General features: G+C 40.7%; 1 protein-coding gene and 1 long non-coding RNA gene across 4 annotated transcripts; one reads left to right on the forward strand and one right to left on the reverse strand.

Annotated features, from left to right (window-relative positions):
• Positions 1-5046: 5046 nt before the first annotated feature.
• LOC129323831 (uncharacterized) lies at positions 5047-13892 on the reverse strand. Its single transcript, XR_008596492.1, has 4 exons — positions 13813-13892; positions 9641-9711; positions 6327-6411; positions 5047-5130 (listed from the first exon to the last, which is right to left on the reverse strand). It is a non-coding gene; the product is annotated as an uncharacterized LOC129323831 (long non-coding RNA).
• GATD1 (glutamine amidotransferase class 1 domain containing 1) lies at positions 13475-25708 on the forward strand. 3 transcript variants are annotated; one of them, XM_054970576.1, is made up of 8 exons: positions 13483-13779; positions 14431-14507; positions 16742-16847; positions 17929-18036; positions 22950-23044; positions 23635-23728; positions 24898-25009; positions 25439-25708. In XM_054970576.1, exons 1-8 carry the CDS (start codon positions 13662-13664, stop codon positions 25443-25445), a joined length of 717 nt encoding a protein of 238 aa, XP_054826551.1. In that variant the 5' UTR covers positions 13483-13661; the 3' UTR covers positions 25446-25708. The 3 variants fall into 3 exon arrangements, with proteins under 3 accessions (XP_054826552.1, XP_054826551.1, XP_054826553.1); XM_054970578.1 differs by lacking the exon at positions 13483-13779 and adding an exon at positions 16353-16494 and having other exon boundaries at positions 14434-14507; XM_054970577.1 differs by lacking the exon at positions 25439-25708 and having other exon boundaries at positions 13475-13779; positions 24898-25013.
• The last annotated feature ends 761 nt before the right edge of the window (positions 25709-26469 follow it).

The following is a 26469-nucleotide window of genomic DNA, read 5'->3' on the forward strand; positions in this document are numbered from 1 at the left end:
TACACTACACATACTGAAGTCTACCCATATAGGCTTGCCTTGCATGCGTGAGAAAGATCCATCCTTTAACCACCCAATAATGGATGAAGACAGTGAGATGGTTGAAGAGTAACTTGGGATCTGCTACTCTGTATTGAGATGAACACATGCATGCAATCATTGTTTCCACCTGGCACAGAAAGGCTTGTACGATCTCTAATTTACTTCGTTATATGTGCTGATAGGATATGTTCAATCACATAGTTAGTATTCAGTTTATAAAGCAACTCTTGCAAATGTAATGTACTTCAAAGCAGGCAAACAAGAAAACTAATTTTTTTTGTATAGCTTATCTGAAATCTTGGATCCATCTTTCACTATTCTGTCTTTCCTACCCACATTCACCCATTCCATAGCAGCTCTGCAACCTATTTCCCACTTCTGTTTGGGGTGGGGTGGAGTGGGGGGGACTCTTCTTCCTTCCCTCCTTCCTTCCCCTTTAGCTAAAATGCTCAATGACCCCCTCCCCATTACAGCTACTGCATTCAATGGAGGTTTCTATTATCTCGTAGGCCTTTGAATTTAAGGCCATTTTCAAATGGGATGCTGAATTCTGTTCCAGACATAAATGTAACATTTACTTCTGTCTTCTGGATTTTCTTGCACATTAATAGCATGTGTATGTAACACACATAAACACACGCATACAATTTGAAAAATGAAAGGGGGCTCATATCTACATGGGGAAAATAGCCTGCTATAGTTTTCCATTAAAGCCTCTAGAACTGATGGCCTTGCCTTGATTGTAAGCAGCATAATTATGGATTGTTGTGTGGGATTTATGTATAATGCTTGTTAGAATGCCTAGTTGTAAAGAAACAGTTTGCATTTTGTCCGGTGTAATCCAGTCCTATCATTTGCTAGTTTCTGCCACTGTAGTTTCAACAAGTCTACCAAAACTATTTTAAGAAAGAAAGGAAAGTGTAAGAGTGCTTCACTATCTGTTTCTTAAGAAATCTATTAACTATTTAATGTCTAATAGTTACTTAGACATTTATTTTCATAAATATATTTGAAGGAATAGAGAAATATTTTCCAATGGAGAATGCTAGTTTTGTCAATTTGAACATTCACTATCTGCTTTAAGAACCATCTGTATAAAAAATAAAGTATGTCAAATGAACTCCATAGTAAAGGACATTCTAAAACAAACAAACAGCTCCCTGTTAACTTCAAAGGCCCCGGCCAGGAGTATTTTTTTTAGACTGAAACATGTCGGTTTAACATCTAGATTTCTACCCTGAAGAAACAGACCCACTTGCCACTTAACACATTTTGGCTCTGTGTTTAACATACAGATTTGCACTGGAGATTACATTTCCTAAAGGGAAATGGAAAACTACCGACACACAAAGCTAGAGAATGAATTTATACCTTTTTGAATTTATAATCTTGCCAATGCTTCTATGGACACTTTGTATGGGCTGCAGCTCAACTCCTAAAACAGCAAAGAATTTTTCCTTTCCCATATAGTATTCTCTTTTCTTTGGATTTTAAAAAGCGTATAAATGCAATAATGCAGGTAGACTAGAAATACTAGATTGAAAATTAAAGTAGTTTAGCTTGTCCCATTGTGACCTACAGTGTTGTATGACACCCAACGCTGTATCCTAGCATTCTCGAGGCTTTCCTACGTAGCTGAATCTAGTATTAGCTTTGAAAATCCATTGTGTGAATGGCGGGTGGGTTGATTGGAAATATGTACGCTCTACACACCGTATGTTATTTGCATCAGAAGCTATATGGCCACTCCATATGCTATGGAACTGTAAATGATTCCCAATATACCTGTAACTCTTATCAGGATTGTTCGAAATAAACAATATATATATATATATTGTATAATTCCTACAGCGACCATCATTTTTTGTGTTTATATGTGAATGTACACACAACCCCCATTCTTTCCTCAATCAAATGTGAAAGTGTTATCTCACGTTTAACTGAAATATCCGCAGTCCCACAAAAAATCCTTCCTATGAGCCTTTCTGACTGCCATATGCCAAGTTAGCTCTACTTAGGAAAAAAAATTAAAGTAAAAGTTGAACAAGGGAGAAAAAGCATTCAGCAGAGGAGAATAGTAAGCATCTAGAGGTACATAGTTTAAGCAGTAGGAACACAGAAAAGCTGAGTTCACTCTATAGCAGAAAAAAGCCACAAGAGCCCATTTGTTGGTCATTTACATACTTCCAAAGTCTAAAGCTGCTGAACAGCCAAGAATAGAGTGTAGTAGTTTTGAAAACTTTGTGGACCGCTGCTATTTGCAGACTTCCATGTTTTCTTATCTCAAGGCTGGCCAGTGGGAGGCTGCCTGAAAGGCATTCAGATTTAAAACTTAGCTCTTCCTCCATAGTGATAATGCAGCTGTACAAGAAACTAGTTTTGTACACACTCCATGCAGCTGAGACCTGTCAGGCAAGATGCTAGTATTCAGGGTATTCTCTTAACTGACAAATGTTTCAGTGCAATGGCGCCTGTGCAAATTTGGCAACACTTGCCTAGCAATGCTTCTCCTTTCTCCCCTCACCTCACATGTTCAGTGGAGGGTACATTAAAATGCAGAAGAAGCTAAGCTTTATTCTGGCATTTAGCATTATCCAGAAATGGCCTTCAGTTCATTCCTGTAACGTTTCCTCCTGATCTCACAGATCTTATCTGTATTATCTTCATTGTGATCATAATTCTTAAATCTGCAACGAACATACAGTTGGTTGCTTTATTTATTTCAGTCAGATGTGTGAAATGTGGTCCTGTTCAAAGTTCTCTTGCAAAGCAAGGACAGATTGTTGGACCACCTCTGAGAAGTTATTTGGAACTAGACATTCTTTCTCTGATTAATGGGGGCCTGCAAATAGTGTTTACAGTTCCCAAGTTGGATTGTGCAGCATTTGAAAGAATGGCCAAAATCTGGATTAAATAATTCTGTAAATGCCCTAACGGCTTATGGACATGAGAGAACGGGCGTATTTTTCTACAGACCAACCAGATTCTCCCTTCTCTGCATATCCCCCCCCCCCCCATATACCCTTTTCAGTGTCAGGGCCAAAGCAAATGTTGCAAAGATCCAAGTTCCCAGTTTGTAAAAGGTAAATTTCCCACAAAGGGAAGAGGGGTTTAACCAATGTTCCCTCTAAGCTTTGCAGTGTTGTGAGCTAAAAATCTACTTTGTGAGCCGAAACAACAACTTTTATTAAAGTTTTGAGTGCGCCTCCTTTAAAAAAAAATTACAATCAAATTGTTTTGATTACAATCAAAACAATTTAACGATAAAAGCCATTAGGTGAAAAGGCCACAAAAATCAGAGTATACTTCTGTATAAAAATGGATATGTCCATGCTGATTACAAAGGGGTAGTTGTATTAGTCTGTTGCTACAAAATAAAGCAGACACACAATGGCACCTTAAAGACTAGCACATTTATTTCAAGATGAGCTTTTGTGAGTCAATGCTTACTTCTTCAGCCTCCTGCACCAAGGCCAAGTTAAATGATGCCTTCACCATGGTGGCGGCTGAGACGCTACCTCCTCTCCTCCGCTCTCTGGGGCTGAGGGGATCTTAGCAATTTCAGGCTTCATGGGTCAGGCCAGACCCGATCACTCAGCTCTGCTCTGTTCCCCAGCTAGAGAGCCAGCAGTGGCTGGAGGTGTTCTCTGGCACCACCCTGGGGGCCAAACCAGCCACAGCCAGGAAGGGAGGAGTGAAGTGGGATGAGGCTCCATCCCTGCTCCATCCCTATAGGGCCCACCTGCAGATGCTGGCTGACTGGGAGGGCGGGGCCACCTGAGGGTTAGTATCTGTGAGCTACATCTGAGAAGCTGTGAGCGGAGGAGTCAGAATCTGTGAGCGATTGCTCACGTGCTCACATTAGCGGGAACACTGGGTTTAACCCTTCTATTGTCAATTAATTTTGTTAATCAAAAGTGGGCTCCCTGTTCTGTTTTAGCATTTTAGGAGGCGGGGGAGTCTGGCTTAAAGAATGTTTTCTTTTAAAACCGCTAACAGTGAAAGAAGCCCAGTTTTGATTAGTGAAACTGAACCAGGCTTGAAGGGTTAATCTACTCCTCTTCTCACATGTTCTGGATCTAAATAACGGTTACAAGCGTAAAATTTTCTTTTTACAGACTGGTGGAGATTTGTAATCTTTGCCACAGCTCTTTCGGTCCTAAATGGTTTTTCCCCATATGAGTATTAGCAACAGTTTCTGACCAGACAAATTGCTCTGTACAGGAGACAAACTACATTACCTGATTACCTAATACATAGTTATCAGTTAGTGTTCTACCTACAATCAAGGTGGGAGCTGTCCCATGGAGGATTATAATCATGTTAAGGGCACACAAAAAATGATCCTTTCTTTCTACATACCTATCCAAAGTGTGCTTTTTCTAAAAAGAACAGTATTTTATGGAAAATTTGGGGTCTTTGGGACGAGGTAAACATTACTGCCACTTGTTCAGGCTAAGACCATAATGGGCTATATTGCACAGTAAGTTTTTCTCAGGGATATCCCCAGGTTGAGTGGAGAGTCATGTTCTGAAATTCCATCCTTCCCAAGTGCACAGGAGCTCAATTCTGATTGGCAGCATGGCACATGGAGAGAGGGGGTTTTGACCTTCCCTCCCACACTGCTTTCCCTACATGAAACAGCCTGGGGGGGGGGCATTATTTGCCCTGTGATGGAAAAGTAATGTTGAACTCATTAGTCCATGCGCAGGCCCTGACAGGGGTGGTTCAGGTTAGAAAACCTGTAGGGTGGGGATGTCTAAGCTCCTTCTCTCAGTGTGCTGCTGTCTAGATTTGAATCAGATCTGCGCATGCCTGGAAGGCAGAACATGACTCTCCACCCAACACGGGAACATCCTTGAGGAAAACAGGTCTTAATTATTTAACATTAATGCTGAAATGTTTTATTTTAATCACTGAGAAATGGGTTGTGCCAGAAAAATATCCTGAAATCTCTGATGATAATACATTATCACATTTTACTAGATTATTATCTCATCACTCAATGGGAAAAAAGCAGAATTATGAAATGGTGCTCAAAATGAGACTCTTCTGACTGAGCCTTTTCTCTCATCTTTGCCACGTTTCCTGGAAAGGGATTAAAGAATCAGGATGAGTATCACATTTGATGCTACACTACAGTTTTGGTTTCCTATAAGGAAAATATATTAGCAAATTAAAGATAAATCTATTCAGTCTATAAGAAGCTGTTTGGCATGCTATGATTATTTGATTAGAAAAATTATCCTGTCTTTCCACCCATTTAGGGCCTTCAAGATAGTGTACACTTAAAAGACATTAAAAATCTATTATAAAAACAATACACACATACATGCACACATACAAGCGAGGTCACACAAGAACTTCTGAGAGGCATCTCATTTTCCCCTTCCCTACTACTTCCCCCCCTCTTCTTGGCAACCTTTCCCTGGTTCCTTCTCTCCCACCAACGAACCAACCTTTTATCTGCCCTATTTTTTCACCTATTTTAATTATTTACTTCATTTATACCCCAGCTTTTCCCGCAATGTGGACCCAAAGGAGCTTACATCAACCCTGTGAGAGAGGTTAGGTTGAGTGTGTGTGACTGGCCCAAGATCACCCAGTAAGCTTCCATAGCAGGGAGGTGATTTGAACCTGGGTCTCACAGATGTTAGTCTGAAACACTAACTGCCATGCACACTGGCTTTTGTGGAGTTGTTTTGTTGAACAGTAGCAAGTAGCTGGGCCTGGGTGAGTTAGGCAATTTGTATGGTAGCAAGTCGCCCAGTGGTTGCTGGAAGACCTGGCCCCAATGAATCTTTCTCAAAGACCAGAAACAGCCTTAGAAAAGGCCCTGCCCCCTCCCCTCATCTTTTACTGATAGAAACGAAGGCTTGAAGGCTGGCAATCCTGTTGTGGTTGCCTAACAACCTCCACTGAGAGAACTGAGAGGGTATAGTTTTCTTAAAGGTACAGGTGCTGCTTCTATCATCTTGCAGAGTTTTAACTCCCCAGTGTATCTTTTTTTGCATGATTTCAGACTTTTTTGCAAATGTGGGACTTTTCTTGGGTTTGTCTTTTCTTTTTATGATCCCAATCTCGACATTTAAATATCCACAGATGGAGCATGTTAAGACTTGGATGTATTAATGAGATATACTGAACATCATCTCAGCCTTACAAAATATCCTTACATGAATATTTGTTTACCAGCAATTATAGCAAAGAACATTTCCCCAGCAGATATCTTTACATAGCAATGTGTGCACATTCAGACTTTTTGTAGCAGTCTGATTACTCACCATTTAAAATACCAAATGAGCAGACCATAGACTAAGCTCCAAAATATGCATCCTACAATTACTGCACCTAAAATGTATTTTCCAGCTGTAAGAAAAATACAAGAAATAATTAAATATAGAATAATCATTCTACAGTGAAAACATAACTAGTAACTACTGCTCTTCCTAATATATCTATAAAATGGATTGCCTGAAGATATCTTCTCAAGGAGTTTCAGGCAACTTATTAGTGTATATATGATGTTAGAAATGTTTTTGCCAAAACATGGATCACTTTGCACTGAGGTATTTTGAATCTCATCCTCTGTCTTGTTTACCTGCCCATGAACATGCACGAAGACAGTTGATTTCTCACTTCCAGAGGAAAAAGAGAAAACAGAATCATACAATACAGTCTACTTTAATGTTCTGGAGTTACTCAATAGAGAAGTGAAAATGAGCACCAGCAAAGAATCTTGGATTGGCCATTCACAGTTAACACAAGAAGGGCACAAAACTGACCATGTCTAAGGCATAATCTGAAAACTTGCAAAGGTATACTGAGGTGATTATTAGAGAGCAGCTGGATGTTTATTTCAAAAGGATAAACTGCATGTACTTAACCAGAGCCTGATGCCATATTTAAAAAACAAACTATTATCAGAAGAGAAAAACTTTGAACACAGAAACTGCAGGGGCAGGCAATGCCTAACACTTCCTCCACTTTCCATTTCTCCTTTCAACACAGATGTTTTGCTCTGCCTTGGCTGCCTTATAGCAGCACTTTTGTCCTCTATTCAACCTGATTCAGTGTTTTCCCCTGCTGTATTTTGATCCATCTCAAACCTGGAATGATTTCCACACAGCCATGAGTCTTTCCTCATTCCCGCAGTGCAGCTGTCGATTCAACTCAACAGCAGTGGGGCTTCCATGGGATGGCTTGTCCAGCGTCCTCCTTGTCCCAGAGCCCCAGAGTTGTGATTCCACCCCATTGAGGTCTTTTTTGTTCTTTGTAATGGATAATTGGAAAATTATTATTATTAACATACTCCTGTAAATAGACCTCTAATAGCTAGGAGACAGGCCCCCAAAGCTCTGGAGACACCATTGACTGATTTAACTGAACCATCAATTCCACAAGAGGACAGAAAAGTGCTTGAACTGCAAAGGGTGAGAAAAACTCAAAACTGTACTCCAATACCCTCGATGGGAAATGTTTTGGATGATATTGATGAAAGTCTCTTAAATTCTTTTGAGGCCCTCCTCCTTGAAAAGCAAACTGATATTATTAAGAGATTTGAACAATTACGAGATCACTTGATAAAAGTTCAACAAAAGAATGCAACTAAATCTGTTATCAATGACAAGATTGACAATAAGAGTGCAGAACTTAGAGAAGCAAACAAACTATAAGGAAATTGGAAGAAAGGGGACCCCCCACACACTTCACAAAGCCATAGGAGGGATCATTCCCTTTCTTGTAAATAAACTTGTGACGTTTCATCATCTTGTGCTGTTTCATCATCTGACTCTCCAGTTCCAATCCCTCTTGAACCAAAAATTCAAATATGCTCTGTAAACCCGAATTTTGCCTGCTCAGCTGGCCAAATTGAAAATGCCACTCCTGACAGCCAATGACTATACCCCTGTAGTAATATAAAAATATTAAGCTGGAATGTGGAGGGCTGGAAGACCAAATGCTCCTTTCCAGAAATTAACTCATTTTAATCTACTTTTCGTATTATTTTAATACAAGAGACTTGACTAAGCAACTCCATAACTGTCCCAGGATATTGCTTTCTCTAAGGAGGCTCAAAAGGTGAAGAAAGAGGGGAGGCCAAGAGGCAGGTTAGCCTGTCTCATTTCATCTGCTCTTAATATTTTGGGATCGGAAGTGGTGGCCTCATTCAATCTGATTTTGGCAGTTCTGATACAATTGACTGATTTTTCCTTTATAGTAATATCAACCTATATCCTTCCAAGTCAAAATTGACATGCACTGATCTCCTATTGGTCCTTCTTTTTGGAAACCTGTGATAATTTAAACCTTCGGTTCCCTAATTACCCAATCCTTATTGCAAGCAACCTCAGTGCTAGAATCAGTCAAGATGACGAGTGCCTGGTTAAAAAATGGCCAGGCTGTAAGACAGAAGAAATTATCCCCCCATTTGTATAATAGATTTTCTAAAGATAAGACAGTTAATGCTTCAGGTCTCAAACTGTTTGATTTTTCTATGTAAAGGTTAGTCACTTTAAATGGGCAAAGAGAAATTGATGGAAAAGATAACTTTACTTTTTTGGTCAGAAAGGGGCCAAATCTGATAGATTATTTTATCATCACAGTAGATTACTTCAATCTAGTTGAGAAAGTCAATGTGGAAGAATATATGGGGGGGGGGGACCATCTTCCAATCTCACTCAGCTGCTGTACCCCTGTGGACAGTCACCTGCGCTATAAGCATTTGCAGGTATTTACACGCTGCATTCAATGACTTCTGCTACTGAGGAGACAGCAATCAAACTGCTTGACTCCGAAGAATTTCAGGAAAGGGAGGGAAAACTCCTCTTGAGTCATCTAAAGAAGCACTTTTACTTCCCTACGCAAATGACACTATCCTTGTGTCCTACGCTCAGGTTGGACTGAGAAGACTCCTAAGCTATTTTTCAAAATACTGTAAACATGAAGAATTTAAGATTAACTATTCAAAATCAAAGGTTATGGTCTTCGCTAAAGCCAAGAGAATCATCCCATTGGTCTGAAGAACTGACAGTGTTCAATTAGAACAAGTCTCCAAATTTCCATACCTGGGTGCGGGTTTTGATCCTCATCTCAACTGGCAATCCCATTTTAAATTTGCAATAAATAAAATCAAACATTCTCTGTCAGCGATTGAACGCTTCTTCTCTAAGGGAGGCAAATATATCCCAGGGGGTCTGCATGTATTCAATATGAAAATCATTCCGCAGCTCCTTTATGGGGAATGGCTGCTGCTGGGGAATGATGAAAGAGAAATGGTGTCTGTGTGGGTATGACTGGGAAAGATCCAAACTTTCCACAAAGTAACCACCCCAGCTTTGCTGGGATGATTTTGGAGAGCCCTTAATTTTACAAACGTCTGATTTATCTTGTTTGCATACTTAAATTAGAGGAGGCCATGAGTATAGGGTTTGCTATCTTATGATAAGACCTGAAGTAAGGACCAGATTCAACGCTTTTAAAACTTTAATGCTGCACTCCTATACTTATTTAGGAATAAGCACCACTGAACACAGTAGAATTTACTTCCAAGTAAACAGACACAAGCTTAGGCTGTATAATGTTCAGACAGCTTTACCTTGATCAAAGAATTCTTCCCTCTTCAATCGCTGAAGAATAGGGAAATTCTTGATATACATTGCACACAGTCTGCAAAAGAAAGCCACAGTAACATTTATTTAAAACGTCATATCATTCCTATCACTCCTCTTGCAGTTACTAGACCTCAAAGGTCAACATAATGCCTTAAAAGACTATCACTTAGTTCATTAAAGGAAAGTGGCTGTCATAATGTTTTCTTGCCTCGCTCTCTATATCTCTCCATGGAGGCTTCACTCATCTGAACAGGGTCTCTTGCAGGTGCCAGCTTGTACATGGGCAAAATCAACAGCAGCCCGTAGATGGGCTTTCTCTGTGATGGCCTCTGCCCTATGGAACGGCCTGCCCGAGGAGGTCAGGACTCCCCCACACTCCTGGCTTTTCACAAATGATGCAAAACTGAATTATTCAAAAAGGCTTTTTTCTCAGCTAGGAGGGCAGTATTGTAGGGAAGGGGTCTCAGATGTTTTGCTAATGAGTTAGGAACTATAGACTTCACCATTCCGTTGCCTTACATATTATCTGTAGCTTTAAATATGTACTCCTATATACTACCTGTGCTTCATGTTGTTTAATGTAAATCCTAGAATTGATTATGTTCTGTTTCAGCAATTCTTCAACCCCATATTGGATCCTTGCTAATGCTATCTTTGTAAACTTGTATTCATTTACCCTATGACATTGTTTACGGAAACGTTCTTGACACTATATAAAAACCACTCCTGAAACCATGTACAGTGCAGAAGCAGCCTTTCTAATATCACTAGCAATGGTTGCAATCACGAGTCAGGACTTGGGGCTATGATTGTTCTGTTGGCTGGGGGGCAGGGGCAGGGAGCGTTACAACCAAGCTCTTGGAACCTCAGGCTGCCAATAAACAACATATGAAGAGCCACTCTAGAAAGAGTGCTCTAAACAGAGAAAGTGGTCGTTTGTTTTTTAAAAGTAGCCAATCCAGGTTCTACTGGCATGCTTACAAGTACAGCATAAAGATAATAGGGGCCCCCACCCTCCACATCTGGTATTCAAGGATACATCAGTTCTGAATATAGAATGTGTAACAGTTATCTAAGGGCTATGTTCACTGGAACCTTACTGCACGTTAATCTCTGATGTAGATTTGACATACCACCAGTGGCATCCATATGAGACAAAGCTAGGAATCCGGGTATGCCCTCCTATGCTTTAGAAAGGACAGATAGCACTGTCTTAGTTTATAATATTACAAAATACAAGTGGGGAACCTACCAGGAGTTGCAGGGGGTCACTTCATTTTGCTGTGTCCCCTCCCCCCCACTATTTTCTGACCTCCTGGAAGCCCCCATATCCCGTACCTATTACTTGCTTCCATTTCTTCTTCCCACTCATCAAACAAACCTCTCTTTTATCACCCCTCCCCCATCTCCAGCTTTATTATTTATTTATTTCATTTCTACCTCACCTTGCTCCCCAATGGCGACCCCTAGCAGCTCACATCGTTTTCCTCTCCTCTATCTTATCCTCAAACAATCTTATGAGTTAGACTAGGCTGAAAGTGTCTCCAGCCTAAGCTTCCATGGCTGGGTGGGGATTTGGACCTGGATCTCCTAGATCCTAGTTTGACACTCTAGCCTCTACAGCACACTAGTTCTCAGCATTCCGTCCTTCCCTCCAGCTGGCAGCCTCTCCTTGGGGAAAACCTGGCCAAGTTGCAAAAGTAGTGTGGTAGAAAATTACTCAGGTGAGTTGTGTGGTAGCCTTAGCTGGGCCCAGCCAAATCTCACAATTAGGGTTGTCAACTCTAAGTTGGGAAATTCCTTGTGATATTGGGGATGGAACCTGAAAAGGGCATGGTTTGGGCAGCAGGGTAAAATGCCATAGAATTCACCCTCCAAAGCAGTCATTTTCTCTGGGGGAACTGATCTCTCTAGTTTAGAGATCAGTTGTTATTCCAGGAGCTCTCCTCATCCTCTTGCAACCTTTCTTGCAAGATTCACAGAGGCCACCACTGGGCCCAGGTGAATTGTATGACATTAAGTCATCCAGTCGTCACTGCTGCACCTGGATGAGCTGTGTAAATTACATGACTTGGCGAGACATCTTTAAAAATGTAATTTGTTAACTTTATGGAAGAGATGCATAACTACTTAACATGTAATTGTGGCTTTTTTGAAGCAGGAAGAAATATTTCAGCAAGAACAATCACAACCCCTAATTTTTAGGTCCTCTCATATTTAATTTTCATCCAGTCTAGTACTAGCAAAATTAATTTAGCACTTTAACAGTTCAGTGTCCCTTTCCCCAGAGAGTATGGGTTTGGAAAAAGTCTGAAGCATTCCCACAGCCACTTAAGTTGGAAGAAGGCTTCTTAGCCTGGAGGAAGACTTCAAACTTTGCTGAGTAGAGTTGCAGGGTACAGGTCATTGACCAGTCATTATCTGAAAAGCAGCATTATGTACATTTCCCAGTTTTATAGAATTATTTTCCAGACCTAAAGTGCTGACAATATGGAAAGGCACTACACATGTTCATGCAAACTGAAGTATTCTATGCAATTTTAGAGTTCACATAAATATACATAAATGTCAGGACGATAAAAAGACAAAAATTACCAGAATCTGCACCACTATTTCTAATACGTCAACCTGACTGTCACCATTTGGGTCTACTATTGAGTCTACAATGCAGGCAACATTTTTTTATATAAATGCCAGGACTTGGCCACTCTAATTGCCCTGGGGATTGAGCGCCCTTGGACTCATTCTGATCTGCTGTATCCCTTCCTATGGTATAAACAGTGCAAACAAAAAGTACTCAAAACTCTGAAATTCAACAGAGCAGACACAGTCTGATAGCTAGCACCTCCCTAAAGGCCCTTTTTTCTATTTCAATCAGCATATGAAAACCAATAAATATTGGATTATCATATGAAGCTATCATGGCCTTTTCTAAAAGCAAATTATCAATAGCTGCCTTTTTAATGATACATTTGATATGAAGCCGTATCTAAAGGTAAAAATCTAATTTTAAGGAGAAAGTATCACAATATAGATATACTTTATAATCTTCCGGAGACTATAAGATGGCTTTTTTATTTGTCTTTACTAAGCTGTCAGTGTTATCTTACTGGGATCAAAATGTTTATGTAGATCCAATTGGAAAGTGCAGCTCACCTCCAGAAAAAGTAACACTCTTTCCTTGTCAACAGACAACTCACTCTATGACATCATCACTTCCAGAATTCAAAGCTCCTAACAACAGTCTGGGATTCTGCACAAAATTGGTCACTACTTGCTCTAATGAGGGCATCAGTTTGTTTGTGAGTGACTTCTGCTTCGATTATGTTGTATTTGCAGATTCTGTGATGCCAAAATGCCCAGGGCACACATATGCACTTTCATGGACTCCACTGCCTGTGCCCTGAAATATCCACATGTATATATGCATCTTTACTCCTACAAAACCTAGACGCCTACACTAGCTGTTCCATGTACACCTTATAATACCCCTCCGCATGGTAAAAGAGTAAGAAAGAAGAGTTGGGACTGCCCCCTTTTTTATTCCTCTGAGGCGCCAATCGAACGGTGTGACTTTGTGGACGTAATCTCAATTGATGAGCGCATGGGGTGTGCAGGATCAGTGTGCAGCAGCTTCCGCCGAATCTACTGCTGCTACAAAGCAACGACTCCATTTAGAAAAGCGACTACAAAGAGGGCCAGACATCAGGCAGTTGTTTCTTTTCAAGTCACACACGTTTCAGTCTTATGGGAGAGGGCTCTTCCTTGCAGATACATTTTGGATCTTTCCCTGCTCTGCTCCCGTTCTCCCCGGGAGGCAGCGAAAGAAGGGGAGAATAAACAGCCCCCTCAGAGAAAGCGCCTCCTGCTCTTCCCTCAGCCGCCAACGCCGAGGGCTCTGCCGACGCTTGCGCACTGAAAGCCCGCCCCGGCTGGCTGGTCGGCAGGCACAGCGCGCGGCGTACGGGGCCTTGACCGGAGGCGCCGCTGCCTGGCGAGGAGCGCATGAGAAGGCAACCGGCCGCTTCCTCTTTCGCCGGGGGTCTCTCTGCCGCCAGCGCCATCATGTCGGAGCGGCTCAGCAAGCCCACGTGCCTTATTGTGGCCAGCGCGGCCGCTGCAGGTGAGGCGAAGCGAGGCCGGCTTCCTTCCCTACCTTCTCGGTTTCGTCCCTCAGTCTTTGGCTTGCAGCCGAGAGGGAGCCGCGACTTTGGCCCAAGAGAACGATGAGCTCGCGGGGAAGGAACGCGAAGACGCAGGGTGGAATCACCCCCCCCCCCCCGGCGCAGCGCCTCCCGCGCGTTTAACAACGGAAAACGTTTGCTTGCTAGTCCCCCGCGAAGCCCCCCCTCCGGCCAGTTTCAGGCCGACTGACATTTATTTGATTGTAAAGATACACTCGACATACGCATGTCCTGCTTACGCATTCCCTCCTTACATGCTTTTGTGGATGTTGAAACTGATAAGATGGCTGTTGAGCCTACCTGTGGCTGGAGCTCATTTATAACATTTAGTTTTCTTTACTGACTTTGTGAGGTGGTGGCTCTTTCTTGTTGCGTATTGCCCTGTGGCATAATGCTTCTCCTTTCCTTGATTTATAACTTAAAGTGTTTTTGAGGTAGTTCTTGTATGTACTGACATTTGAAGTCTAAATATCATTAAAAATAATATGTTTCTTTATAAGGCTCTTAGGGGAGCAAAATGATCATTCAGGTAGTCAGTTAATATTAACAACAGAAAAACATCTTTAAAACAATGTTTTCTTGCTTATCAGGTGTGTCTGCTGACTCCTTTCTTCATTCTTTTACACTGGCAAGTGCTGCTTTTAATCTGCAGGTTGCTACCCCTGGGGTGAGTATGTTTGTTATTAACTGCAGAATTTACCATGCTAGTCTAAAAACCATCAGTAGTGTGTGAATTTATAGTTCATAGCGGAAATTCATTTCACTCCCTGAGGGTTGGAGCCAGACTGATGGTTCCACAAGCTCAAAGATTTCCATCTACAGAGTGTGATTCCCTCCCCCCTCCCCAGTCCAAAGTGCCCCTTGAAATCCTGTTCCTGAAGGTCTCCTCTCTTGCAGGAATAGGATTAGGGGGAATTTTGGACTGTCAGTAGAGGGGGGTGGGATTGTGCTTCATGCATGGAAATCCTTGTGCCTGCAGAAATGTATAGTGTGAATCCAAACCCAAGACTCTCCTCTCTTTAGCGAATGTTTAAATAAACCTCTCAGTTTTGCTGCTGAAGGGTGTGTGAATTATACTTCAATTTGTGCTACTGTCTACTGCTGGGGATATTTTTTGATAAATATGTAGGAAGTTTTTTTGTAATCTGCTTTGTGTCCCTGGGAGAAGAGGGAGGGAGAGGAAAGCAGCCTAAATATGATTAAATAAATAGAAAATAAGTATGCATGTATGACTCCTGCCTGCAGGTGTTTGGAGAGAAAACATAAAGTTGTTATGCAGAAATTGGGGTGTGTGAGAAAATATTTTTGCCTGTCCTACCTGCCGCCACTTTCTACTCAGATTCTGACGGTACAGGGACAGTACTGTAATATGTGGTGCCCTGCTGGATCAGATTGGTATTACACTGAGTCCAACATCCTGTTTCACTTAGTGACCAACCTTGGAGGGCCAACAAAGCAAGTGTAGAGGGCAAGGCCTTCCCCTGATATTTCCTCCTAGCACCGGTATTGAGATGTTTACTGCCTCTGTATGTGATGGTTCATTTATGCACCATGGCTAGTACCCACTAATAGACATATTTTCCGTGAATCTGATTAATCCCCTTTAAACAATATCTGTGCTAGTGGCCATCACTGGGCTTTTCCACACGCTTGACGTATTCCTGATTTTCTTAGCAATCGATCCCAAAGCATTGAAATTGGTTTAGATATGATTCTTCTTTATGTCTGCCCTCCCTTTATATTTTTACAGTTGTTGAGTTGGTTTATTTTGTTCTGTACGTGCCTTAAATATTCAGGATTTTCGAGTGAGGGTGCTGTAATCATTGGTGGCATCATCAGCATGTCAGAGGCACACACATACCCTTATTTTGTTCATGCTTATAACATTATATCAATATAAGGGCTGATTTTTTAAAAAAAGATTGAAAATAAACACATGGGGAAGCCTAAAAAGGGAACCGCTCCAACACACATACCTAAATCCCCCTTCCAACAGTCCAAACCAGAGAAGCCTGCCCGGGCAGAGGCCAGCACCAACTAGGCAAACCAACCTCTGTTGGGACGGAGCCCAGAGCACCAGTGGCTATGTGCTTTTCAGATCATTTTGCTTTTTCTGCTGCGGTGCCAGAAGTGCCCGCCGACACACACACACAGGTTTTGCTTTTTTTAAAAATCATCATTTGCATATCACTATCTACCTACCTGTCCTGAATTTATTGCCCTCAACTTTATTGGATGCCTCTGAATTCTATGTGAGAGGGAGAAAAAGTTATGTCTATCCACTTCATCTACTCCATGCATATGTTTATCAACTTCTGTCACATCCCCCCTTAGTCAATGTCTTTCTAAACTGGAAGGTCCCAAACTCTTTAGCCTTTTCTTATAGAAAATGTGTTCCGGCACCTTAATTACCATGGTTACCCTCTTCGGTCTTTTTTCTAGCTCTGCACCAGCATTGCACCATATAATTACAATATTGTTCATTGTAATTTCATTCCCTTTTCATTTCCAGCGCAGAGTTTGCTTTTTTCCATGATTTCCATACACCGAGTTGGCATTTTGGGGCAGCTGCTCACTACAATCCAAAGACTATGGTAGAAAATAACAATTCTACAATTTGTGTTCATGAAGCAGTAGAGGAGAAGGGTCTTGAGGTATATATTTTAGTGTTGCTGTTTCTGTGTAAAACTATGTCAGTGATTGCAATATTGGGACCAGTTTTGTTCTGTGTGGACAATCTTTCCTATTTTAATGATAAACAAAAGAAGAAATAGTTTATACTTTAATAAAATAGAGCATATCATCAAATCTTGCTTATGTATAAGCACATTACATGCTTTAAACTAAAATTCTTATTGCTAATCTTTGTATTATTTGAACTTTGAACAATGATTCTTTTAGGGAAAACCTATTGATTTTGTTGATGTTAATGAGGCAAACATGCGTTGGATCCAGGACTTTCGTATGAAATCCTATGCAAATCCTGCCAAGCTGGAATCAACTGATGGTAAGATATCTTTTGACCTGTAGTTTGTTGCCAGATGGACAGCATCTATAGAAATGTGATATTCTTTCTTGTTCCGTATCCTCTTTAGCACTTTAAAGTGCATTTAGTTCAAGTGATAGTTAATTTTTCTATTGAAATCAGTTGGAATTGAAAGTGCTTCGCTTTGACATGAACATGCCCACTGTATATTGATGACAAATTTCTGATAGTTTTCAGAGTCAAAAGAATAAACTGAGTTTAAAAAATAGTTGTAGATATTTTTCTGCCATATAAATTGAGGGGGTTGTGTGTGGCTTGATGCTGATTCTCATTTGCCCATCAAACTCAGTGGACAAGTGAGTAGGCCTATGTGTAAAAGTCTGGTCCCAAACCTTCCTTCCTGCATTGTCTCCTGCTGTAGTGTGTTCTAAAAGAAGAAGTGAGAATGTGGTAGATATAAGCCATCTGAATTTTTAATGCACGAGACTATAAGCCCCCCCCCCCGTGTTGTCCTGATGGAAAAACCTTTCTCTTTTGCTAAGAAATGGCCTCTGGACTTACAGAGGGAAACATGGTGATATGTGGATAAAAGCTGGCACTGGTTGGGCCATCCAGTATGGACAAGGATACCATGGGAAAGAGGAGCAGCAACCCCTTCCTTCTGTAGGCAGCATTAGGACTGTGTTTCCAGAGTGCTGTACCTGTTCCCCCCAAACCTGTTGCAGCTGTATTCAGGAGGGTGGAATGCAATACAAAGCATTTCTCCCCTAGTTTACCTTGAAGGTGTAGAGAGCACCCTCTTTACCTCCTCAGTCTCTGGAGGTAGTGATGGAGCTGAGGTAATGGGCAGAGCATGTGTGGCAGGGCCCTTAAAGGTGGGTGGGGATGGTAGAAGAAAGCCTAGGCTTTCAGCTTCTCATCACCCTTGAGTGCATCAGGCCAGGGACAACATTATGGAGAAATGATGAGGTGCGAATGAATGATGAGGAAGGAGCTAGAATTCTCCTTTCCTTTCACCTGCTGTCAGGTTTAACAAACTCTTAGGCCCCTTGAACGTATCATACCAAGGATACATGTACCTCATTTTGTCTTTCATTTCTAGGTGCCCGATACCATGCGCTGTTGATTCCTGATTGTCCTGGTGCTATGACAGACCTGGCTAACAGTGGTTATTTAGCTAGGATATTGCAGCATTTCACCTCTGAAAACAGTGAGTAAATATTCCTGGGGATTTATGTTGTTTTGAACATTTTTTGTACATCTTGGACTAGGAAGCATGAAAGAATATGCTATGACTGATTCTGTTTCTAGTTAGACCCTCAGTCTTTAAATAGGGTTATTGATGGCATGGGTAGCAAAGCATTGTTTTCTTCAGTAATATAAGACATGCTACAGCCAAGTATGAAGCTAACATTTTGAATGCCTAGATAAGATAATCTAGTGTACATTGCTTGCTGTACACATACCTATTTATTTACTTCATTTATAGTCTGCCTTTCTCACTGAGACTCAAGGCAGATTACAGAATTTCAAAACAATGCAGTAGGAGCACAACAAGACATAAAACAAACAATACAATGATTAGATTACAAGATTAGAAAACAGTGCATTAAAACCAGTATGATAAGTCATATAAGAAATCCAAAAATTGGATTATAAAATTCAGAAAACAGCAGTAAGAACTAGGAGTGTGCATCTAGGATTTGGAGAAAAAGCCAGCTAAATCTGGCATTCCCTAATCAAATCAGAAAATCCTGAATCCAGACCCCCAGATAAATCTGATTAAGTCCGGGAAATGTAGCTTCAGCTTTTGGCTAGCTCCTTCCTGGGCTTCTCCTTTTTTTTCCAACAGAGGAGGGTGAGGAGGGAGGGGGGACTGAGGCAGAGGCAGGAGGGTGGGAGAGTGAGGCAGGGAGGAGTGGCTAATCTGTGCAAGAGCTCTTCTTGTCTGCCTGGCTTCTGTGACACTGCTTCAACTGGGCTAAGTTGCAATAGTGTCCCTTACTTCAGTTTGGTTTGGGTGCAATTCTCTGTTTTAATATGATTCTCTGGTTTGAAATTGGTCCCCTTGACTCATTTTGGTTCTGGGGGGAGTCCATCAATTCCTTTGCTTCAGTTTGGTTCTGTTGACCTTCCTCTTGCATTTGAGGGTGTGCTTTTGGTTACTGGAAACCTTGCTCCTGTGTGTTTCTGCCAGAGAGCCTGTCTGGAAATGTTTCCCCTATAGGTAACAATGGAGAGTGACTGAGGACAACTTTTTCAGAGGCTCATAGAATTAGAACCTGGAGTCCAATCTTCCTGAAACTTGGGTGGTCTTTAGAGGACAGTTAGGGGCAGGTTTTCTGCAAATGTGGTGTTTTCTTGAAAAATACCACCCACAGCCCCCTGGATAGCCCCCGGATAGTTTTCCCCATAGGAGATAATCTAGGATTTTCTGATCTGTCTTATCAGAGAATCTTTCCAGGATTTTAGGAATCCTGGATTTTTGGGCGATCCCCACAACCCGGTTATGGATTACTTAATTTTTTTTTGTACCTATCCCTAGTAAGAACAAGATAATGCATACAATAAACAGCAGAAAAGAAGAGGGGTGCACTGGCAAAACGAAGGGGGGAAAAGGCATATGGTGCAAAGGTCTTTAATGATTATATAATCCCTATATGTTTCACAACAGCTTCATCAGAGGACTCTATCAAGAAATACAAAATATATAGCTATAATGAATACAACATCTTATAAATTGATAAAACATATTAATAAAACATAATTAAAACACAGGACAATTTCACAGAGCATGTGCAGAGTGCAATTCATAATAAATACTTAATATATGGATAATATTAATATACATTATGTGTTTCCTAATCACAAGAAAGATTATTTCTTTAAATTGTATATGAATAACCATTACAAAACTTACTGACCTTCCAAATTCCTTTCAGTATCATTCCCATGTATGCAGTATAGGAGAAGGGACTGCCTGTGCTTGCCTAGGATTTTATCTAAATGAGCGTTTGCCAAGAAATGTTCAAATTTAATGCATCATGATGCAGTGTTTTCAGTTTTACGATCTACTCAGCTTCTTTTCTCAACAGAACTTCATCATCTTGTCTGTTTAAATATGACCCAAAACTAAAAGTCTGTGGGTTTGTGTATGTGCTCTAAAAAGTGCTATACCAGAGGAGCACCAGTTCTTTTCTGTGAAATGTTGCTTTTGTGTTCAGAGAGAGTTACTGTAAGAGGTCAGCTCCTCTTGCCTATATAGATTTTACCACAACCACATGATATTGCATAAACTATGTAATCATTATTACATATAGTGAATTCTTTACTGTGATATTGTTTATTATCTGCAGGATGCGGTATTTCATTGATTTTTTATTTTTACAAAAGCCACAATGCTCACAGGGAAAATGGCCAATTGGAGGGCTAGATCCTGGTAACACAGATTGTGAACTCTTTTTCTGATGGGTGTTGCTATGTGCTGTGTACTAAGAGATTTCATTAATAAACTGACCAGTCTGCCCTGTGTAGATGAAATCACCTTGTTTGCTACATTGGATTTGACCACCCTGTATACCAGCATTTCTCAAAAAAGCTATAATAACCATCATAGAGAAGACATTGAATAGAAGGGACAACAACTACTCTTCCTTCTTTCTTAATAGCTTTATCAGAAATTGTGCTCAAGAAAAATAACTTTAAGTTTAATTAGTAAGTTTTATTGGCAGATCCAAAGTATAGCTATGGGATCCCCAGTGGCTTCAGAGGTAGCAAATTTATATATGGGTGATTTTGAAGACAGAAATATGTATTCTTCAAACAGTCCTTTTCAGAGAGATATTATAAAAAAGTGGCGGTATATTGATATATTTGTGTTATGGAAGGGAACCTCAGACCAATTACACACATTTCACAATTGGCTTGACAATAGAGAGACAAATCTAAAATTTGAAATAGATGTAATAAACAGATAAATCATGGTTCTTAGGGATAACAACCAAGTATTCACAAATCTGTACAAAAAACCATCTGACAAAAATTCCCTCCTCTGATATGACAGTCACTACCCACCACATGTGAGAAATAATTTACCCTTTGGTCAGTTTCTCAGAATACAGGATTTTCAGAATGAGGCTTTCAATATTACAGCAAAACCTGACAAACAAGAGATACTGTCATATATGTCTGTCTGCAAATATGCCATGAGTATTCTCTGTGCTCTGTATTATGTGCTGAACCTATGAGAGTATGGGAAGTGGCATTTTGGGGCCTATCTAGCTGAGGGTGCTTATCTCACAGGTGCCTGCCACTTTCGTTTTCACAGCTGCTTGAGAATGTGTCCTTGAGTGCCAGCTTCTCCCTGGGAACCGAAAATAACTTCATCTCTCCTACAGTTCTTCTCGCCTCCTGTCTCAAACCTCCTCCCCCCTTCTGACTCCTTTGTGCCAGAAGCATAACCGTCCATATCCTAAAGGCAGGAACTTTCCCTATAACTAACCCCTCCAATCTTATACATGTCACTTCTGCCAATACTGTGTTTGCTGGTACCGATGGATCTCTAATAAAGTAACTTTAACTCACACATTGGAGTGTGTGTAGTGGAGTACTTTGGGGATCTAACTGCCAGAACCTGACAGATACCCACAGCAAGTTTTGCAAACATGTCTCACCAAAGCCATCATCAAAGATAGAAGATAAACAAGGCAAGGAAAAATGTGATCTCTGAAGGCATGTATGTAGCCTAACCTGTAATTCTGTAAGTATAGCCTTAAAAAAGAGCATCTACATAAACTGGAACATACTAGATGACATGCTTATGTGTAGTAAAAAACCAATCGTTGCTTACAAAAAAACAGCTAGCTTGAAAGATCTTTTAATACATAGCAACACTGAGAAAAAGAGCTCACAATCTGCATTACCAGGATATAATAAACAGTGCCATAAGCTACAGCTCTTGTTCTTTTATAAAATTATTATCCTGAACAATTCCTTTTTACTAAAGCCCCGTTCCCTTTATAAAAATGTTATCTTGAACAATTCCATTTTATACATTTTGCAGAATGATAGAAGTGAAGTGTAGGAACCTTCCTGACCTCCTCAGGCAGGCCACGCCACAAGGTGGAAGCCACCATAGAGAATGCTCGGGTACGAGCAGCTGCTTTTACTCATTTGTAGGATGGTACCTCCAGCAGACTTTGCTCAGATGAGCGCAGCTGTCGCAATGGGACATAGAGAGAGGCAGTCCTTTAGATATGTAGGTTCTAGGCCATGAAAAGCTCTGTAGGTGATAGCCAATCCTTTGAACCAAACCTAAAAACTAATTGCTCACCAGTAGAGCAGCCAGCAGCAACAGCAGCAGTAGTAATAACCAATTTATATACCGCCCTTCAGGACAACTTTATGCCCACTCGGAGCGGTTTACAAAGTATGTCATTATTATTCCCCACAATAAAACATCCTGTGACATGGGTGGGGCTGAAAGAGCTCCAGAGAGCCATGACTAGCCCAAAGTCATCCAGCTGGCTTCATGTGGAGGAGTGGGAAATCAAACCCAGCTTTCCAGTTTAGAGTCCCGCACTCTTAACCACTACACCAAACTGAGCTGTAGCATTCTGTGCCTGCTGGAGTTTGCAGGCTGTCTCCAAGGCAGACCCCACACACAGTGCATTACAATAGTCTATTTTCAGGCTGTCTCCAAGGCAGACCCCACACACAGTGTATTACAATAGTCTAGCCTTGTTTGGAACTGGATCAAGAAAGGGGGCCATTTTCTTGGCTAAATGAAGATGGAAGAAACATTATCAGTTTTCCTCTGGCATCTTTTTAAATGCAGGTCTTCTTCCCTCTCTGTGCATTTCCCCCCAAATAATTTTCACTGTCATCAAAATCCTAGTCATTCTTCCATAAGTACTGATTAAATGAAAGTGGTTGTATGCTTTATGTACATTGCTGCCATTTTTGTGGTAAGTTAGATAGGGAAAAAAATAAATGGATTAACTGTACTTCCTGAAAATAATCAGAGTAGCAAGAGCAGGGATGCATTTCTGCTGCTTTACTCATAAGGATGTTACAAACCAAAGTGTAACAACCACTTTTAGATATAGTGGTGTGTCTCTGCAGAACCCATTTGTGCCATTGGACATGGAGTTGCTGCCTTATGCTGTGCTACAAATGAGGACAAATCTTGGGTATTTGAAGGATACAGTTTAACGGGGGTAAGCATAAACAGGAAACTTTTGTGTAGAATGCCGATTTTACTTACATAGTGACTCATGTGATAGTGCTTCGTTTCCTAGATTCATCCCAGATTCATCCCAGACCTTATGGGGTGTTATATTGTTTTCAGTAATTCCTGGCACGTATCTTACTGGCATTTCTCTACATTATTTACTTAAGCTGTATTTATTTTTAAATTTATTTCATTTTATAGTCTAGTAAGGCTTTTCTGGCAGTTTAGGAACACAATCTCAAGAAAATTGTAATAAAATATATTGCAAGTTTTTCATAGTAGTACTTGCTTAGTGACCAATGTACCTAAACTTCTTTCCTTTCTTTCTTAGAAGTTCCTTGATATTAGTATTTAAACCTATTGCTTAAGAAACAAAAGGACTGATACAAATTTTGCAACTGCTGGTATAACTTTAGAAACTTCTGTAAGCGTATGAAAAGTGTACACACTGATAAGTACAAACATAAAAGTATTTAAATGGTTTTATATTCAAGTATGAAAGGAGAATCTTCTTGTGCTGATTTTACTACATGGCAATTGTTCCAACTATTACCTTTATTCTCTTCTCTCTTTCAGCCCTCTGTGTATGAACTGATCAGGCTGCCTAGTTTTGCTGCCTTGCCCATTATTGTGGAGGACTTTGCAAAAGATTCTGGAGCCAACTTCAGTGGTATGTCATTTTAACGCTATCTGGTACCACAGGGTTTGATCAGTAGTGATTCAAGTACCACAGCTGAAAGTTAGAATTATATGAGCCAGGACTTGTGGTACGGCAGGACCCTTTCCCCCATTGCTTGTTCGCTATGGCTTGGGGTCCTGCTCCTCCCACCACAAGAAAACACATTGGAGGAGATCTTGCTTGTCTGCCCTCTTCCCTACTCTGCTTATCCAGCTGTCCTCTTCCCTGCCACTCCATGGGGAGTGTTGTAGGGAGTGTTAGCAGTGCCCCTGGTCTTTCTCCTCTGCCTGACCGCTGCGCTGCTGCTTTGGAAGCAGAAGCTCCTCCCCACCACCGCCTGCAGGGGGAGGGGGTGGTGGCAGGGTTGATGTTCCTAGCAGTGCCTGAGTCGGCAGGCCAGTTGCATGAGGGCACACAGGTACCTGGCTGGGTCTTCCTCTCCTCCCTGTTGTTTTGGGAGGATTACCCTCTCCCCTAGGTTAAGTTTTCAGATTTTCTGTTTGCAGACCTGGGCGGGTCCTCCAAATTTGTAGAAAAATCTCCCTTGTCTCTATATGGTCTTGTTCTGCAGGTGGACCTTTGTTGAGTAATAGACATACTGGTTACATTAACACAAAATGTGACACCTTGCCAAAGACCTCATGGAATTTAAAACATTACATTAGAACATTTTTCTATAGCATGTGATTTTAGAAGTGTAGCATAGGGATGCCAAAATAGTTTTGTAGGTCTTTTGAAAGCATTATTTGTGACCTAGGCCCATGTGATTCACACCACAGGAAACTTTGCAGCACTGAAGTAACCCTATCAGCCCAGCATTCCCAAGTGAATTATTCCAAGGCACTGGAATGAGCTCTGATTGACCTATTTCTGTTACGAGCCACTTCCGTTAAATTGTGTTGCCTGTTCAAGAGTCTATCCCAGTCATATGAATGAAGGCTACTTGCCACCATGCCCTCTGGAGGTCCTTATTGTTTCAACTCACAGATAAAGAGTTTTAAGAGTCTTCCTGGGACATTAGGAAAATGTAATAAATTACTGCATCACTAATAAAATAGTGAAATCTGAGGGGGGGTTGGGTGTTTATGTAGAGGTGCAGGTTAGATGAAGGAAGTTGTTATAGGTGCATCAAGAAATATAAATGTATTCTTCCAATGCAGCCAGCAAAGCAGATGCAGTACATGTTATCTTAGATCAGCACCTTGTCACTGGACAGAATGAAAACTCTACAGTTGCAGCTCTCCAGAATCTTATTTTTCTCTGCAGTACCAAGTAAGTGAAGGTGGGGACATTGCCAGTAAAAATGTTTAATAATGAAGACTATCCTATAACATCAGCTGAGCTGCTTATCATAATACATTAAAATGATGGATAAATTAAAATATTTATATTCTACTCTTCTTCCACTCCTGTGGGGACTCCAAGCTGCCTACAGAAGTAAAACTTACTTAGACAAATACGAAACACTAAAAACAGTGTAATTGCCTATAAAACTTTAACTGGTCCTTAATTACCATTTTTAAGGTTTAAGGAATAATTTTCTGGAAACATTTAAGCATAGACTTCCTATTTTGCTGCACGTGCTGGCTTTTTGGCAGGTTAACAACACTCAATTCTAAGGGTGCAAATTTACCTGTAATTTTGACATGAACTCTTGGTAACAGCGGTCTAATTTTACATTTTGTATATTTTGCTCAACAGAAAATGATGGGGCAAGGTCTCTTTGTAACTGATGAATATAGAAGACTTTTTGTTCTGGAAGATCCTTGTCTAATGGAGATAACTAGCATCAGTTTGTGCACTTTCGTATGTTGGCCTCTGTAAATAAGACACAGACGCCAACAAGATTTTCTAAAGATGGACTATGTAAAGCTTGATAAGGTATATATATTAAACCTTCAGGCATTGGAAGAAATGTATGCTGTTTATTGTTCCTAATACATATTAAAACAGTGTATGTGTATAAACCTACCAGTTATCCTTGTGGAATTTGCATGGGTGGAACTCCCAACTCTGTAACAACTCAAAATTGATTCTCAGATAAGTTGTTTGCTTTATTCTATGCTGGAGTTCTGATTTTAAGCTCCATAACTATTTAAAAAATAGTTCTGCTTCACTTAATGTTAAAATGTGTTGCTGGTACACCTACCAAAAAAAACAGAATGCTCCATATTTGTCCTTTGAATTTCTAAATGCTCCCTAAGGTTTATAGATTGCCCTCTCTGGTGGAGCTATATGACTACTGTTAAAGAGCCCGTCATCTAGAAGAGTAGTTCCCAACCTTTTGGATATGGTGACCCACAAGTCCAAACTTATGTGGCACAGTGACCCATCGCTGTACCCTTTGGTTCAGCCTAAAGTTTTCTGGCACCCTAAACAAAGTATGACATTGGTATTGATCTACTTTAGCATTCCATTTTCTATAGTAGCCAACCATATGTTTTTAAGAAACCAACAAATATCACATCCTACTATGAACCTCAGGCAAGTGGCAGTCCAAAATATACAGGCTTTGCTTACATGGGCTACAATCCAGCCTTTGACCATCTACTTTTTCTTCATTACTCCCTCGATTCCATTTAAGATTCTAAGAAACTCATTCTAGTAACCATCAGGACACATTTTACTTGCTTTTTAAAAAACCAACATGCATTGGCAGTGAAGAAAAAAACCATGTATGACATGGAAGATACTGTTTCCAGGGTCAAGTCTTAAGTTTCTAAAACATAGAT

This window comes from Eublepharis macularius, chromosome 2, assembly GCF_028583425.1.
Source record: "Eublepharis macularius isolate TG4126 chromosome 2, MPM_Emac_v1.0, whole genome shotgun sequence".
In the NCBI taxonomy this organism is placed as follows: domain Eukaryota; kingdom Metazoa; phylum Chordata; class Lepidosauria; order Squamata; family Eublepharidae; genus Eublepharis; species Eublepharis macularius.

Excerpts from the sequence above, each read along its gene's own strand:
- GATD1 (XM_054970576.1), top strand. The coding sequence starts at position 13,662 with ATGAGAAGGCAACCGGCCGCTTCCTCTTTCGCCGGGGGTCTCTCTGCC. Across the intron at positions 13,780-14,430 it reads GGCCAGCGCGGCCGCTGCAG|GTGTGTCTGCTGACTCCTTT; the intron begins GTGAGGCGAAGC and ends CTTGCTTATCAG. Across the intron at positions 23,045-23,634 it reads AAGGATACAGTTTAACGGGG|CCCTCTGTGTATGAACTGAT; the intron begins GTAAGCATAAAC and ends TCTCTCTTTCAG.